We start from the raw sequence: 17,720 nt of genomic DNA, 5'->3' as shown, positions 1-17,720 counted from the left end.
TTTATGAGGTTGAGCACACGGTTTTTAACATACCTTAGCTGGTGTTTCTTAAACTCCAGCTCCCAACAGCCAAGCCAAAAGAATCAAAAACATTTACATGTCATCCCCATGTGAGAGTATCAAATGTGTGTGTGTAGGGAGTAAAGGAGCCTTTTAAGAGATCTTTGTGGTAATTTTCCCCCAAAACAGTCATTGAGAAGAAATGTTACCACGCACTGAATTTCAACAGGGCCACAGAAGTTTTGCACCACAGAAAATTGCCCATACTCTTCATTATTAATTAAATAAAAGTAAGATTTTAGACCATATACTTAGATTTTCTGATTTTCCATTGACTCTATAGGGAATCTCATATTTTTACCCATACAATGGGTGTGTTCTGCTGAATCTGACATCATGACAAAGTATTATTGTTGGCTCGCTGTTTTAACAGATCGTTCATATTGTTTATCAACACTTTCAGAAGGACATGGGAGAGAACACAGTAAAATGGTTTGAGATTGAGTCACAGAAATAATTTCTCTCATGTGTTTTAAATACATGGATGTCTTCACGATCAGCAATCTAAATTGTTGATGAAAGCGGGCTTAGAAAAATTGCGTTCTCTGTGTGTGTTGTGAAACTAACATGAAACACCCAACAATTAATATCTCATTCCACCGCTGACATGACTGTAAATTATCATGTAAAAAATAGGTTTGCATGTGTTTGTGTCCAGATTTTTGACAGGGTAAATTGACATCTGAATGCCATTAATCACAGAATCTGTTTCTTTAATGTCTATTGTACAAGACTGATTTTTTGGACTGTTGTTCCAGGACACCTCACACTCTGAGTGTCTTTATTTTACTGTACATGAGCAGAGGATGTGCTGAACTCATTTTCTTGTTTCTGGAGAATGGCAGAGAGCCGACCCATGGCTTAGGGCTGAGCTATATAAGTACCAGACAAAGACCTGGGCTGCACATTCACTCTCTGTCTTTCTCACTTCAACTATTTAGCTACTGCTCTGTAAATAAATCACAGACACAAGGAGTTAAAAGGCTGTCCATTTCACAGAGAAACGGTTGATTTGGTAAAGTATCCAATTCAGAAATTTATATTTATTTATTTTTATGTTTTTGTTTGTGTAAAAATTTATATTTTTCATAGATTTTTATTAAGAATCTCATGCAACTTCATGCAAAATTCTTCAACTTCAGTTTAGATTTTTCATACACAATTCTTTATTTATTTAAATCTGTTAAGCCTTATTTTATACAATCTTTGGCTAATTTATTATTTGTATGCAAACTCTTTCTTCTTAGCATCTGTGCAAAATGATTTCATTGTAAAATATTTCATATTATGTTTAAAACTAAAAGACTGCGGGAAATAAATGTATTTGTATGGAATTTGTGTAGTTCTAAGTTTTGTGGCAGGATGTAGAACCATTTGTGAATTCTCTTGACATACACTGATGACTCTCACAGATGTGACATTTGAGCGCCGTTTTTAGCATAAACTTTGTCTCTGCAGTTAGTTTATCTTACTTGCTTAACAAGATTTCGACTAAATTTAGCATTAGTATAAAAAACAATCTTAAAATTATTATGTTAATAATTTAATAAGTTCTCCAAAACTAATTTAGCAATGTTCCATGTTAAATTGTTGTTATTGTTAACTCATTTTAGAAAAACTTTATTTAGTAAATGTATATGTTGAAAGCATGCAAAGTTTATAGCCAGTAGAACGGATGCACATTAGAGTACTTTCGGGGGTTTGCTGAATGATTTACTAAGATGAAAACACTGCGGCCAATTTCAGACCATTTTGTAGTTTACGAATAGTTTACATTTTTTTTCTTTTCTTATTGGCACAGAATCTGTGTTGGACTATTTTTAGTGTGGAGCTGTGTGAGAGCACCATTACCAGAGGTCAGAAGTCGTTTACAAAGAGCCAGGATGGGCTCCCTCTCAATACAGACCTTTCTTCTATTTCTTTTGGGAACTACATGCACCTTTACTCAGTGTAGGTTTGGCTTGCTTGTTTTCACCATTCTTCTGAACACTATGCACAACACCATGACTAAATGCAGTCAGTATATTAGCACAGTTCCTACTAGATCTTATTGCAATTTATACAGTTATCTGGCAGAGGCTGACAAATTTCCACAGGATATTGACAGCTGGGTTTAAGTAACTTGACTCTTATAATGCCTCCCTTCCTCCCCCCAGCTCCCAACAGCAAACCAATTACTGAAGAAAAGGCAACATTGTTCCAGTGTACCCAATAATATATCCAGAAGCAGGGGTGTTTTGCAAGCCACCTGTCAGCAATTGGTCAAGTGTTACAGAGCCACTGGCAGAAATCATTCTGTGCAACAGATATTTAAAGGCGTTGTTTACAAAGATATGGAAATTCTTTAATCTCCTTTAAAATTCCAGATGATGTCCCATAATATAAAAGTGATAGAGTGATATATAGCATTCTGCAGCTTAGGTGTATGATAGTAAGCATTAATTATCCCGTCAAACCTTCAATAATGGGTTACGTCATGGTCAAACTGTAAAATGCTTTAAACTGGCAAGAAAACTAAGAGAATGTGTTTGGGATTCAAGAAAAAGCAGATTACAAATATTTGTTTTCTCCTCAGGGACCCAGAGAGGCATCAGCAAAAGATCAGAGAGACCAAACCCAGCTGTGAATCATAATGGGGGTAGATTTGTTTGTGCGCATGACGACAAACAGCTGGAAAGATTTTCAATTTTGTAATTTCAAAAGACACAGCTTATTTAAGATAATCAAAACTTTATCTGTCCCCAGATGACTATGAGTGGACCACATGGTTCAATGTTGATCATCCTGGAGGTAAAGGAGATTACGAGAAGCTGAATGTCATTGCGTTCTATTATCGGACTCGTGTGTGTGAGGTTCCTCGGGCTCTTGAAGCACGCACTACTGAATGGATCCCAGCGCGCAGCACCGGGGAAAGAGTGCATGCTGATCCAGCTGTGGGCTTCTGGTGTGTTAATGCCGAACAGCCTGTTGGGAGAAACTGCTCAAACTATGCTGTTCGCTTCCTGTGTCCAAAACGTAAGTAAATAAGACTGTTTATACCACGGGTCTGTTGAGAAATGTTCCGTGGGTGTTGATTATTTTTCTGTAAACCGCACACCTAACTTGTCAAATGTCTTAAAAATAGGCAAAAGAGCAATGTCTGTGGTAACCGTGGTATAAGCGGAATAATTGACTTCGGTCCTTTGAATTATTTAAAAAAAAAAAATAATGCACACCTGCATAACCACCTTGGATGTGCATTATTTTCTTATAATTCAATGGCCCGTCATCAATTATTCCTTACTTGATAGTTACATGAGGTTTCAAAGCACAGACATTTGAAACCTGCATGATGCTTTAAAAGTAAAATCCTACCTGTAATCAGTTTTCCTTCATTAATATATCTGAATGTTTAAAGCTCAGATATTGCATTCATTTAAAAGCTTTACTTTCAAAGAACTTTGGCCAAAAAAGTGAACAAAATGTTTTTGATGTGGTGACCAAAATGTATGCAAAAGCTGACTTTGTCAATAAATGACTGTAGAGTGAATTCATATTAGAATTTCTTAATGTGAAGTCCTATCCATAGCAAATTTACTGAAATGAAACTGATTCTCTTTCCATTTAGACAATCAGTCAGATGTTGAACCGACCTGGGGTCCATGGTCAGATTGGAGTCCATGCACAGCTCATTGTGATCAGGTGGCAACACAACATCGCTCTAGATCCTGCAAATCCATTTCCAAGCAATGCAATGGCCAAGCTGTCGAGGGCAGGACATGTGAAGGGCCATCTTGCCCAAGTAACTCATCCGCTCAGTTTCATAAATAATACAAATTAGCAAATCCTTTCTACCCAATTTTAGCAAATTGTCTATCATGTCTTTGTTTGTCAGAATACAATTTAGCCTGCAGTATCTGCATCACACACTGTTAGGGAAAAAGTACAAAAACTTAATCTAACTTAGACTAGTGGTTAGAGAGTCGGGCTTGCAACCAGAGAATTGCTGGTTTGAGTCTCACAGTCGGCAGATTGCAACTGTGGTACCTTTAAGCACCGTACTTGCTCCCTGTGTGCTGGGATAGCTGCCCACTGTTCCAGCTGTGTGTGTTCACGACTTGCAGTACATGTGTTCACTACTCACTGGGATGGGTCAAATGCAGAGGTCACATTTCGAGTATGGATTGTCACATTTACCTTCATAGGTATAAACAACACATTGAAATGTTGTACCTGTTTGGGTAATATTATCCCTGATGACAAATTTTGTATCTTAAGGAACAATTTTGTACCAGTTAAATTTTATTTAAAGATCCTCGAGGCACAGTAATGTACCCAAAAAGGTACAACATTGTATTATGTTAAGTATACCTGTAAAGGTACAAAACAGAACCCTATGGTAACACCCCAGTGACAGAAAACCTTTTTGTACCTTTTGTCCCTGACAGTGCAGCTCTTGTTAATAAACCAACAAATCGTATTCCCTCTTGTTTCCTCAGGCTGTGATCTGCATTGTGTAATGGGCAGTGTGAATGCTGAATGTGATGGCTGTACGTGTAAAGATCACACAGTTCTGGGATCAGTCCGTAGTGCCGGTGGCCTCCCTGCACCAGGAGCTGCCATCCTCCGTACTGATGCAAGCCCCAGACTCCTCACGGTTACCGATCACAATGGACATTTTCACATCCTTGGAATCTGCCCTGACGGCAACACTACTTTGATGGTCAAACTGCATAATCACACTCCACACAAAGTCATTGTGCCCCACAGCGCAGAACCCACCTCGGTCCTCCATTTAAAGCTGGAGAGAGCAAGTAATGATGCCTTTAGTGACCTACAGTTTACCTGCTTAAATCAGAATGTCTGTATTAGCAATACACTTAGAACTAGAAAACTAAACCCAATATGATTAATAATTAAAATGCCAACTTACTACTCTGTTGCACTGCAACAGCAAATATTAGAGTTAATGCAATATCCCTGTGTTCTTCAGAAAAACTCTATGTGGTAAAAAACCCAGAGAACAAGGCCAGAAAAGAGGGTCAAACCGTTGCTTTCTGTTGTAAGGTTGATGGCTCACCTGAACCAGACAAGTATGAATGGTAAGTTTTAAATTTATGAATATGTGTTTACCATGCCATTTCAACAGTGAGAAATTAATATTTTATGATGTTTAATGACAAAATAAGTAGTTGGTTTGAGTTATAAATAATACGAAAGGCATACATATACCGTATGAGGACAGTTTAAATGAACCAAGCTGAGTGCTTTCTTAAAACAGTGTGTTGGAAAGTCCCTACGGACTGGCAACAACAAATTATCCCATGTGGTAATCAATGGTGTCCATTCACAGGTTTCACAATGGTGCTCTGCTGGACAGGGATCAATATCGGTATGACAAGACATTGATTCTGAGGAATCTTAGTTCGGACCAAATGGGAGATTACTACTGCAGAGCCAGTAATGAAAATGGAGCCATCAAATCCAAACCAGTAACCCTCACAGTTATTGGTGTGCCTTTTAACCCAGCTCTAGCCACACACACGTTTCATTTTAACATGATTAACTGTTTTGCAAATGTTGTGATCTCTGTTTATCCTTTTTTGGTTCAGGTCAAAATGAACCATCATGTAACCCTACTCCTGACTCCCACCTGATTCGGCTACCACATGACTGTTTTCAAAACGAGACCAATTCATTGTACTATGACGTGGGAAGATGTCCTACATCCACATGTACTGGGAAATTGAATAATGGCATCAGATGCGAAGACTCCGATTCCTACTGCTGTGGAATTTCAAACATGGAGGAAAAAGAGATTAAATGTCAGGGATACCAATTACCCATCATGGTAGTTACTCAATGTGGGTGCAAAACATGCGTGGACACAAAATCTATTGTTCGTGGACGTGCCATTGCAGCAGACAATGGTGAGCCCATGAGGTTTGGACACATTTACATGGATGGCGTAAGAATAAGTCGAACAGGATACAAAGGCACTTTTTCAATCCAGGTTCCAAAGGACACAGAGCGTCTTGTTCTAACATTTGTGGACAACTTGCAAAAGTTTGTGAACACCACAAAAGTACTACCATTCAATACTAAAGGAGGAGCTGTGTTCCACGAGATCAAGCTGTTGAGGAAAAAGCCGGCTGTGATCATTAGCTCAAGAGAGACTAATAAGTTAGAGCTTGGTGAGTCAGAGGGCCAGGAGCCCATTGCCGAGATTGAGATCCCACCCAACACATTCTATAAAGAAAATGGAGAGGTGTTTATGGGAAATGTCAAGGCTAGTGTGACATTCCTTGACCCAAGGGATACATCAACAGCAGCAGCTGCCCAGAGTGATCTCAACTTCATTAGTGATGAAGGCGATACTCTGCCCTTGAGGACGTATGGAATGTTCTCAGTAGACTTCAGAGATGAGGAGGGAGGCGAGTCACTCAATGCTGGAGAGGTAAAAGTACGTCTTGATGCAGCGCAAGTGAAGGTACCAGAGCACTTGAAGACCATGATGTTGTGGTCCCTTAATCCTGATACAGGCTTGTGGGAAGAAGAGGGACAGTTCCATGCCGAGAAAAAGCAAAGAGGAAAACGAGAAGAGAGGACTTTCCTTATAGGCAATATGGAAATCCGTGAGAGACGTCTGTTTAACTTGGACGTACCAGAGAACAGAAGATGTTACGTAAAAGTGCGGGCATTCCGTAGTGAAAGGTTTATGCCAAGCGAACAGGTCGAAGGAGTCGTGATGACTTTAATAAACATGGAGCCCACGCCAGGGTTTTCGACCAACCCCAGGGCTTGGGGTAGATTCGACAGCGTCATCACTGGCACAAATGGTGCGTGCCTTCCAGCCTTCTGTGACGAAGAAAAAACAGATGCATATTTTGCCTACGTCATGGCCAACCTTGGGGGAGAAGAGCTTGAGGCCGTAGCATCATCTCCAAAGTTAAATCCTAACATCATCGGTGTTCCACAACCTTCTTTGAATAAACTAAACTACAGACGTACAGACCACGATGATCCCAGAATAAAGAAGACAGCATTCAGCATCAATGTGGCCAAACCTAAGTCGAACATAGCTGAGGAAGCCAATGGCCCAATTTACCCATATGAGAAACTTAAGGAGTGCGAGGAAGCTCCATTTAGTGCCGCTCACTTTCGTTTCTCAAGAGTCGAGGGAGATCGCTACGATTACAACACGGTGCCATTCAACGAGGATGATCCCATGAGCTGGACAGAGGACTACCTGAGTTGGTGGCCAAAGCCCATGGAATACAGGGCCTGCTATATTAAAGTCAAACTCAACAGCCCCCATGAGCTTAACGTTCGTTCTCGCAACATGGGAGGTACACATCCAAAAACTGTTGGCCAACTGTACGGCCTACGTGATACCAGAAGCATCCGCGACATGGACCAAGCCACTGTTTCTGCTGTGTGTGTAGAGTTCAAGTGTAGTGGGATGCTCTACGACCAGGACAGAGTGGATCGTACCCTCGTTAAGGTAATTCCTCAGGGCAGCTGCAAGAGAGACAGCGTAAACAGCATGCTACAAGAATATTTGGTAAACCATCTCCCACTGGCTGTCAACAATGACACAAATGAGTTTACCATGCTTGCGCCTTTGGATCCACTGGGACACAACTACGGTATCTATACGGTGACTGATCAAGACCCCCGGACAGCCAAAGAAATCGCCCTTGGCCGTTGTTTTGATGGGACATCAGATGGTTCTTCCAGAGTCATGAAGAGCAAAGAAGGCATTGCACTGACATTCACCTGTGGGGATAAGGAGGTCACGAGGCAAAGTGTGTTTCAGCAGATGCAGAACACAGTGGGTCAGGCTACAGCAGGGAGTACAAGGCCAGGACGAGGAGAAAGGAGGCAGAGAGGCAGCTCGTCAGGATCTCGTAACAATAGGAGGAGTACTCGTAACCCAAACACACGTACCAAAACTGTTGGCTGATATCCCAAGTATTTAAAACTCGACCCATATCAAAGCTACTCTTCTATGAGTTTTTGTTTAGTTACTGGATTTAAGCCATTGCAAATCTTGAGGGCAGTAAGAAAATCGATTTAGGTGGGTACTTAAATGGCTGGCAAAGTCTTATGAATCAGAGTCATTGAGGATGGTTGATCACATATTACCTGGAAAACAATAAAGCATATGCCCCCCTTCTAAAATTACTATACATTTTATTGATATCCAAAAGAAGGTGTGCTTTATGTAATTTTATACGTCTTTTCTATTCCCCTATATTGTGGTAAACATTTTACTACTTGAAATTGTAAATAATATTTATTGCATACTTCAGATTATCAAAGACAATGCATTTAAACATCTCACTTTCACTCAAACAAACGTGACATTTGTCATTTACTAATCTAAAAACATTTTTTTTTACTTTTTCTAACTTTTTCCAAAAATACCATGTGATTCATTTAGACCAATGACTTTATTAATTTCATTCTTTAATAAAAAAAGAAACGCTGCCTTTGTAGTATCACTGTCACATTTTGTCCAAGTAAAAGCTTGAATTTATTTTTACTCTATACACACTGCTAGGGTCAAAAGAAAGCATTAACTTGACTTTACCTAGTATTAATCCACCATCAGGAGCAAATATGTACTCATATTTTGAGCATCATTATCTGATTGGGTGCTACAATACTAGTTTCTTTTAAAATACTTGAGGAAAACTAAAAAGTTGCATTATTCTAATGTGCTTTGTTGCTCATATGGCATGATCAGGGTTCAACAGAGTCAAGCTGTTTAGTGAAGTTTTACTTTCACTTTGCAAGTGTTCAGATCCATCATTTAATCAATGTGCCACCACCTCTGTTAAATATCACTGTTTAAACTAAAAGCAATGGCAAACTTTCAACTTCTGATTGTAAATGATAAATTACGTTCATCTGGTTTAAGTTTGGAAATCTAATGCTGTGTTTCTGTTTGCAACTGTGGATAAATCACACAATCATTCTTAAAAGAAATGAACTTGCATAGAGCATCACATTTACTTTTGTGTAACTGAAATTGCACAGCTTTAAAAAACCAAGTCACTTTCAACCAAAACAAAAACACATTTTTTACAAAGTTTCCTAAGGCATTGAAGGACAATGAAAGGAGACACCTCCACCAAAATTGTCCGTATCATAAAGTCTCTGTTTTGAAGATATAAAATAAGATTTCAAGGCCATCTTAATAAATTTGCTTTGCCCATTTGTCACCAGTAGGGTGATAGCAGCTTTATGAAAAGTTTGTCACCACTTAAAACCAAGTAAAAAGGGTTGACACATTGTCCATTTTACTCCAAAATGGCGCTGAGAAGCATGATAGGGTACTGCTGCATGTCTGCAGGGGCGTTTGAGCATTGTGGGAATGGAAAGGGGGACACTGAACCTTTGTCACATGAAGTCATCATACTCATTGCCGTAGCCACCATCAAGAGCACCATAATCATCAAAGGTATCTTTCATGTTTGCTTTCAAACCACCACCGGGCACTACACCCTTCTTCTTTTTCTTGTTTGCATTCTTTGCCTACAGAAAACAGAAGAAATTTAGATTAATCTTTTATGCATACCAAACAATACGGCATTATAAAAATGACCTATAGTTGTGTCCTAATAGATTTGTCTCACTCTAGCTTTAAAAAAGCACATTGAGTAAAACAAAGTCTTCAAAATCTAATATACCCATAATTCAACTCACCTTTTCTTGTTTTTGTTTTTCACTGAGCAGAACAGACAAAGCACTGCTTATTTTCTTCAGGTCATCTAATTCCACTGCATTAAAAAAATAAAATAGGCCTTAAAACAGTACATGTTTTTTGTTTCAATCCACTATACCAGTGGTTCCCAATTCTGGTCCTCTAGGCCCCCCTGACAGAAAGTTTCAGATGTCTCCTTATTTAACACACCTGATTTAACTCATCAGCTCGTTAGGGAGACATGTTCACCATTTTTGAAGTAGGCTGATAAGTTGAATCAGGCGTGTTAAATAAGGAGACATATAAAACTTTGGCTGCATCCGAAACCGCATACTGTATAGTAGGTACTGAATAAGATGAAGATTACTTGCCGTTAAAACAGTAGGTACTGTATAGTATGAATTCTGGTAGTATGAATGAGATTCGGACGTACTACATCCGTCATGTTGCTACATCACATGACATACGTCGTCATCACGTCATGTCATTCCAGCGCGAAAACAGCTGCATGCCTCTTCTTCGTTGGATAACTCCTCTGCCTGGGCATCATAGGATAGTGAAGTGTCCATCGTACGCACACTGCAAAATCTAACCGGAAGTAGTAGGTCATCCGGGTACTTTTCGCATACTGTTTTTCGAAAACTATGTATTCGGACATACTACTCGCCTCGCCTACTGCATTTCGCGTACTATATAGTATGAAGTAGGCGGTTTCGGACGCAGCACTTCTGTCCGGGGGGCCTCGAGGACCAGGATTGGGAAACACTGCACTATACGATCTAAATACCAAACATACTGCTAATAATGAAAAATAGGAAGAACAATTTGATGAACCAAAAAAGTTTATGAACTTACACGAAATGCAAAGGTCTCTAAACAGTGACTCCAAAAAGCTGGAATAATGCACTGATTTTTCAAACTGTGTTATCTTATCTTTCAGTAATTTTTCAAACGCAACAAAATCTTCTTTGGATGAGGGGCACATGGCTTCAATTCCAGAGACATTGTTTGTTTTATTAACAGAATCGACACCTAAAATGAGAAAGTAAAAACAAATCTGCTTAACATTACTAAACACAAAATTATAATCAATACACAAAGAATAAAAGACAAAAATGACAGACTACAAATAAGAAGCTGAGATGCAAAAGCCTCTGAACACCACCTCTGTCAAAAATGAGATACTGCTATTGACCGAATGCTATCATATAATACGTTCATCAAATACCTTCATTTCACATCCGTTTAATTCCAGCACAGGGCATTCTGTAATACCGCTTTGTTGGTTAAACAACACTTAATTTTTTTTGTTTTAATGAAAGATAAACAACGGCGCACAAAACAACCATGGATCACATTAAAACTTGGGTCCCTTGCGAGTATGTGGACTTGAATACAACCCTAATGTGGCAATCACACGTATAACAGGTTAATTTTCTTCATTTTTACATTCTGACTTTCATCAATTGCAAAGTTTCTATTTGCATCTTTAGTGATTTTGCAGCCGTTTACTGTCTTGTCCAAAGTGGATTTTTTGCCATAAAAGTGGAGGCTTTACAATTGCAATTAAAGTTTTACAGCAAAAGACAGTCAAATTTGTTAACTACCCATGCAATGACTAAAGTAACATTTGTAAAAATAAGGCATTTCAGTTATTGACGAATAACATTTTCATTGCCATTAAAGTGAAATTACTTAACCTAACCATAAGAGCCTGATTAAAAAAAGATGTATAAGATGATGTGAATATTAATTGCATTTTGAATAAAGATGTTGCCTGGCAACCTGCTGGAAGCATCCAGTTAAGTACCTTCAATATTCATGAGCTGAGTCTACACCATATGATTCTGCAATTAATATAATTTGCAACAATTAATTTAGAGGTGACCCCGAATAGTCGAAGATTCGATGCATCGATAGGAGAAGCCTGATTCGACTACCAATCTCACAGTCGAATCGTCGCAGATGTGTTATGAAATGAGGATCATTCAATTTTGGACGTATATGGGTGCACACATTATCTGATTTCACATATAACAGCTTTCTCACAATATATTAATATACTGCATATTTTGATAATGCTGCAAATAATATGTGAAGTAACAGCTTTCAAAAAATATTTTTAAAATGCGTTTATAAATCCAACATCCCCTGTGACCAGGCAACACGGAGGTTTCTTCGTTAATAAAACATTGCCTCTTTGTTTCTACATTTAAAAGACAAAGCTGGCAATTATATTATGGCTATACTTTTCTATTCTTTTAATAATTTATTTTATTTTATTTATAAATCACTGATTTAACTATTTGGCTTATGTTTTGTTTCTGTGCACTTGAGGCATTTTGCACATTTGTTCTGCACTTTGTTATTTCTGACCTTATTTTATAAAAAAAATGTATCTATTATAAACGTAAATTCTGATCTAATTTAAGTCTGTAAATTTTGGATAGCTTTTCGTTGTATCAATGTTGCGCTATTGCGTGCTGGCCATGCTTGCGCATGTAATTTAGCCGAACGGGCTAGGTGCTCTGCGTCTCATATTTAGGAGTTCATCAAACTAAACATTAAAAACTGATGTTTTTCGACGGGTATAAGTTTTTAAAATGTATTTATCATACATTTGGTTATCTTGTCAAAAGTTACAAAACAGGTAAGCCGTTTTTTAAAATTTCGGTGATGGAACGGAAACTATCTGCACCGAACCTATTTCTGCCTGACACGAATGTCTTTCTTGGGATTTAATATTATGGTTGGTTTTCACTTTTAAATGACAGCAAAGAGATTCCTGAAATAAATAATATCATCAGGTCTTTCTGTATCTAAAGTGATTACAGAGATGATCAAAGTCAGAGCAAGCAAGCAGGTATTTCTGTGCTATATAATAACGCATAGTGTCTATAAAATCATTAATTTCAGTGTTTTTCATGTTATAAATTAACGTTTAATGAATTGTAAATAAAGATTAGTTTTTATCATTTACAGTCACAATCAAAAATTATTTGTCATTTCTCATTTGTCGGGGTTTTTTTTGGTCATGACTGCTTTGACGCGCTATATCTCCAAATTAAATAAAAACACTTAATTGTAGCCGGGGCTTCCAAGGCAGAATCACCTTTGTTATTTTTTTTAGGTTTAGTTATCAAAATGTATTTTTGTGTGATGTTCTGTAGATCGTGGCTTTAAAATGTTATGAGGAATAAATAAACAAATGTTGCCTTATATATTTTACCTTAAAAAAAATAAATATATAAATGCATCGTCAGTTTTGTCTTCGTTCATCACTTGAAAGACAGTTTTGGTCACTTTAACAGAAAGTTGTTTATGTGTGCTGCTTGTGAAAGAAAATAAAAGTTACCAATTTGTACCATGTCTGGCCCCCTCCCAACCCATGCACACACATAGATATGATTCGACTATCGGTCGACTATGGAAAGATTCGACAATTCTGATTCGAATATGTAAATCCTTAGTCGAGGACACCCCTAAATTAATTTTTATAAGAACCTATCTGAATATTTGGGGCAGGGGGCCATATGCCCCTCTATCTCTATGATTGTTCTGGCACTGCTTAATACAATTCCATCTTCTATAGCAGGGTTCACCCGCAAGATGCGTCGATCCGGACCGCAAATCCTTTTGACGCAATGAAATAACAAATACTTTTTAACGTTATTATAAAAATTATAAGGGAAGTGTGCGAAAAATAAATGAACTAAAAGCCCAGTATGAGCGACCCACACGGGTCCTCACTCACTTCCACCCAAAAACGAGCCTATGAGTGTTCACTGGAAATACAGTGGATTTTAGGAAAGCATAACAAGCCCATTACAGATGGGGAAATAGTGCATGGATGCTGCGTGAAACATTTTTAGATGGAAAAGAAAGACATGAAGTGAGGAAAATAATATTTAAAATGTTAGCTGGAAAGGACAAAGCAATTTCTCCCACTAAAGTTCTCAGTCAGATTAATGTATGCAAGTTAACATAAATGTAATGTGATTTTTTTTTTAACTAGGAAGATTATGCTTCCATCTTTAAGTTAAACTCAGTTTAACCTCATTTATTTCATTTGAGCTTATTTACATTTTTATAGACTTAAAGGAACAGTACAAATTAAGAGAGATTATTCAGAATACATGATAACATTACATTTTGTTCAATAAAAGCAAATATTTACACTAATTTCTTTAGTCTGGAGAAAGCCGTCAATTTATGTTTTTACGTGCATTACATAATTGTCCGGACCTTGGCTTGGAGGAGGGTTCATTTCTGGACCTCAAGCTATTTTAATTGAAGACCCCTGTTCTATAGTAACCTGCTTTAACTTTACGATTTCTATAAATGGGTCAGTGACAAAAACCGTTTGGCAAGATGAATTCAAAAATCTTTTTAAAAAACTAGTTTTAAAAGCATGCTTCAGGTTTATTTCAATGTACATCATATATTTATATCAATTTTATGCAATAAAAAACCCATTTGCACCATTTTTATGAAAGTTAACATTAAAACATGCTATTTGGAGGACTTAACATAAGGTACCACTAGATATATCAGTCTTGTTTTTAAAAGTCTGCGAATTACATGCAACAAACACAATCCAAGTCTTACCGAAAGCCTCACGGGCCAACTCCAGATCTGCCTCCTCCTGCAGCTTCTGCACTCGAAGCTTTTCTGCAAGCTGCTCCTCCGGCGATAGATTTTCATTTATTTCTGTTTCCTAGGTTTACAGTTTGAAAAACAAAAATCATAAACTTTGTTGAAAACCTGTAAAATATTTAATATTAGGGGGTGCAAAGAAGAAATTAATAAAAAACATCTGTTCTTACATTATTTTGCAACTCTTCTTGCTTTTTCTTTTGCAAGTTTTCTTTCTCTTTTATTTTTGCACTCAATTTCTTCTTTTCAGGTGGTTTCACAACTATTAGACAAAAGGGAAAAAAGGTCACTTGGAGTACACTGGTTAACTTAACATTATTCTACTTAATCAGAAAACAAAGACGCAAAAAAATCCATTTAATTTTTTTCCAGTGTAAAAGTGTTTTCATATTGACTGCGAAGCAAAAAGCAAAGCGAATGGCCAACTGTGCTTTAAGACGACTGATCACCTTCAGCTATTTCACGCCTGTGAGATAGGCAGCGCTGTTGGATATTGGGTTCACACAAAATGCAAGTGACCAGCCCTGTAACCAGCCTGAACCACAGGCAGAAAAGCTGTTATAAACAAATGCATCAAAAGCATTTCTCTACAAACAGTTTGAGTAGTGCAGATAACTTTGCTGTTGTTTAATTAAAAGAAGACCATAATAGGCTAACAAATGCATTTGTTAAAAAAAAAAAACACACACACACACAGAGTTACACAGATGGATTTAAAAAGGTGTATTATCTTTATACAGATAAACATGAATAGACATGTCAAAATGTTTTCATGCCAGTGCCACATCTAAACTTAAGAAGGTCTGACTCTTATAAACGCAGTGTTTTAGCACTCGGGAAGAAATATTAATAAGTTACATACAGTTATTGCTATCGCTGAATGGCTGTCTCTTTGCAGGGCGAAATTTGAATACATCTACACACCGGTTGCTTATTCACAGCAGAATAAATGTAGCCTGTGTAAATGGCTTCACAGGGATTTACTTTTATTTTATTTTTTGCGTGATGTAGTGTCTCACATTCGCTCGCTGGACAGTGCAACTGAAAGGACCATAAGAAATATGCATGTCTGTGTAAAATGTTTATACTGGTCAATCTAACCAAAACAGCTCATCCGAAATCAATACCTGGTTTGATCTCTTCTACCTTCTTCTTCTCCTCCTCCTCCTCCTCCTCTTCATCCCAGTTATCCTGCAGACAGAAAGATATGATAACACACCCATAGGTACAAGAACGGTCTGGTCAAGGAACAATTTCAGTTAAACATGAGTTGGTACACAGCGTGTTTGTAATTGAAAGCCAGTTAAAAAATGTGACCCTGCCAGTGAAATCCAAGCTGAAGTCCCAATCTAATTATGAGATTAGGAGCATCAAAGTTTGTTAAAGTTTTCACTTTAATTTCATACCTTAGTCAGTCAATATAAAAGATATCAAGATTATTTTTCACAGGATTTTATGTAGAAAACAGACATCACACACAAAAAAAATAATAACTTGGGCTGGGTTTTCACAGGCAGGGTCATACAATGGCTTATGTTTATTACACAATGAATTAACAATTACATTTAACAAATCATATAAGCCTCTTAAAATATTAATGTCAACTTTAACAAATGACTTTCCTTCAAAAAATAATATGAAAAGGTCTGCTTCCATGTAGCTCAGTTGGTAGAGCAATGTGTAAGAAGCGCAAAATATTATGGGTTTGTTTCCTAGGAAAGACATGCTGATGAAAATTGTCTCTTTGTATAAAAATGCCTGCCGAAAGCATAAATGTAAATAAGAGGCATTAATTACTATACAAACGTGTAAGACTTGTGGCACACAGCATAACTTGACTTTATTTCCCCAGAATCAGGTTTCCCACAATTTCTGACTTTGTATTAGTTTCTGAAGTCTCGTGGCTGTGTTTATCCATATGTCATTATTAACACAAAAGCAAGCTGCTGAAAAGACAGTAGTTTCTAGCGTCCGACATAACTAAACGAATGATAAATGACAACAGCACATAGTTCAACTTCAGCTTGAGCTACAGCCCGCTAGAGATTTCTAGATCTTTGGGTCAGCCGGAGACGCAACGTGACTCGTTGTCGGTGACGTCATCTCGGAACTAATGTTGCGAAAACTACAACTTTTAAACGCAGATTCAGACAAGAAATATATCTTTTTTTCAAACTGTAAAGCGAGATTTCAGGCTACCAAAACAAACTGTAACACCATTAAGGACATACTTCAAAACATGTTAGAAATCTGTCAGTTGAGCATGACTTAACACGTTACCTATAATATTGCATTTAGCAAACCGTTTATAGAGTTACTCATAGTTAATAAAAAGTGTTAAGGTAAGTAACTTTTGTTAGAATCACATCAAAACATCTTAATTATGTTAATAACAAATAAAACCAGTCACTTATGACAACGTAGTGCGGCACATGCCATGGCCTGTCACTTGCTACTAGCTGCCAGAAACTACATTCACCTTATTTGACATATGGCACAAACACCAAGTGTATGTGACAATGATAAAACTGCCCGATATGCCGTCATAAATAGTTTACTTAATTTGCAAAAGGCTGCTTGTTACTGTTACACCAAACAAAGTATGTAAACTTGCACATTGTTAGACAGCTGAAATTTGCTGATGCACAAACACAGAGCTGTCACTGTCCGTAAAAGTATGTCACAACAGAGTTACGAAATGAAAAACAAGCAACTAGATACGGAGAACCTCTAAATAAAACAGGCCTAACGTTAATCTAAGATAGCTTAACAGCTGAAAAAAAAATACACAATATGATCGCCCATGTCAATGTTGTGATGTCTGCTAAATGTAGTCACCGATTGCTTCGCAAACGCAATAAGACTGAATTAAAAAGGAAAACTATTTACACGTAGTTTTGATTTTATGAACATTAGCATGTTACCTTCACGTCTTCCTCCTCGTCCTCGCCTTCCCATCTATCAAGCCGCCCGGCGGCGTCTCTGACCGGCTCAATCGGCTCGAAGTTGTCAGCGTCTTTGGGAAACCAAATAACATAGTTATTGAGGCAGCTTAAATACAGAGATCAACATCCTCTCATGTACTTAACCTTAAATTTGAACGAAATCCCTACCCCAAGAGTAGGAATCCGCCATCTTGGCTAAGTGTGAGTTAGTTAAAGTATTAGCTGAGGGAAAGCATGTGCGCTGATGTACACGCTCTCTCGGTCTTCATCATGACACCGGGATACCAGAGCACACGAGTCGGCTCACAACTGCGTCACAGCGCCCTCGCGTGCCTCATAACAACCATTACATGACCATAATACATAGT

General features: G+C 37.8%; 2 protein-coding genes across 2 annotated transcripts; one reads left to right on the top strand and one right to left on the bottom strand.

Annotated features, from left to right (window-relative positions):
• Positions 1 to 630: 630 nt before the first annotated feature.
• cilp (cartilage intermediate layer protein, nucleotide pyrophosphohydrolase) lies at positions 631 to 8,532 on the top strand. Its single transcript, XM_065267804.2, has 9 exons — positions 631 to 1,075; positions 1,862 to 2,010; positions 2,636 to 2,698; positions 2,806 to 3,075; positions 3,668 to 3,841; positions 4,539 to 4,853; positions 5,033 to 5,141; positions 5,393 to 5,550; positions 5,652 to 8,532. The coding sequence occupies exons 2-9, from the start codon at positions 1,944 to 1,946 to the stop codon at positions 8,003 to 8,005; spliced, it is 3,510 nt and encodes a 1,169-aa protein (XP_065123876.1). The 5' UTR covers positions 631 to 1,075; positions 1,862 to 1,943; the 3' UTR covers positions 8,006 to 8,532.
• On the bottom strand, positions 8,324 to 17,658 carry eif3jb (eukaryotic translation initiation factor 3, subunit Jb). The gene is made up of 8 exons (XM_065267805.2): positions 17,521 to 17,658; positions 17,332 to 17,423; positions 15,535 to 15,598; positions 14,578 to 14,669; positions 14,360 to 14,468; positions 10,607 to 10,783; positions 9,754 to 9,827; positions 8,324 to 9,582 (listed from the first exon to the last, which is right to left on the bottom strand). The coding sequence occupies exons 1-8, from the start codon at positions 17,540 to 17,542 to the stop codon at positions 9,448 to 9,450; spliced, it is 765 nt and encodes a 254-aa protein (XP_065123877.1). The 5' UTR covers positions 17,543 to 17,658; the 3' UTR covers positions 8,324 to 9,447.
• Positions 17,659 to 17,720: the final 62 nt, after the last annotated feature.

The sequence above is a fragment of the Paramisgurnus dabryanus genome, chromosome 2, assembly GCF_030506205.2.
Source record: "Paramisgurnus dabryanus chromosome 2, PD_genome_1.1, whole genome shotgun sequence".
Taxonomy (NCBI): domain Eukaryota; kingdom Metazoa; phylum Chordata; class Actinopteri; order Cypriniformes; family Cobitidae; genus Paramisgurnus; species Paramisgurnus dabryanus.
Note: the sequence above shows the minus strand (reverse complement) of the source record. Positions and strands in the feature narration are given on the sequence as shown.

What these genes read in the sequence shown, in the direction of transcription:
- cilp (XM_065267804.2), top strand. Translation starts at nt 1,944, where the DNA reads ATGGGCTCCCTCTCAATACAGACCTTTCTTCTATTTCTTTTGGGAACT. An exon ending in AGCTGTGAATCATAATGGGG is followed by an intron (nt 2,699 to 2,805) that starts GTAGATTTGTTT and finishes ATCTGTCCCCAG; the next exon opens with ATGACTATGAGTGGACCACA. An exon ending in TGAAGGGCCATCTTGCCCAA is followed by an intron (nt 3,842 to 4,538) that starts GTAACTCATCCG and finishes TTGTTTCCTCAG; the next exon opens with GCTGTGATCTGCATTGTGTA.
- eif3jb (XM_065267805.2), bottom strand. Translation starts at nt 17,542, where the DNA reads ATGGCGGATTCCTACTCTTGGG. An exon ending in GGCGGATTCCTACTCTTGGG is followed by an intron (nt 17,424 to 17,520) that starts GTAGGGATTTCG and finishes GGTTTCCCAAAG; the next exon opens with ACGCTGACAACTTCGAGCCG. An exon ending in AAAAACAAAAACAAGAAAAG is followed by an intron (nt 9,583 to 9,753) that starts GTGAGTTGAATT and finishes TGTTTTCTGTAG; the next exon opens with GCAAAGAATGCAAACAAGAA.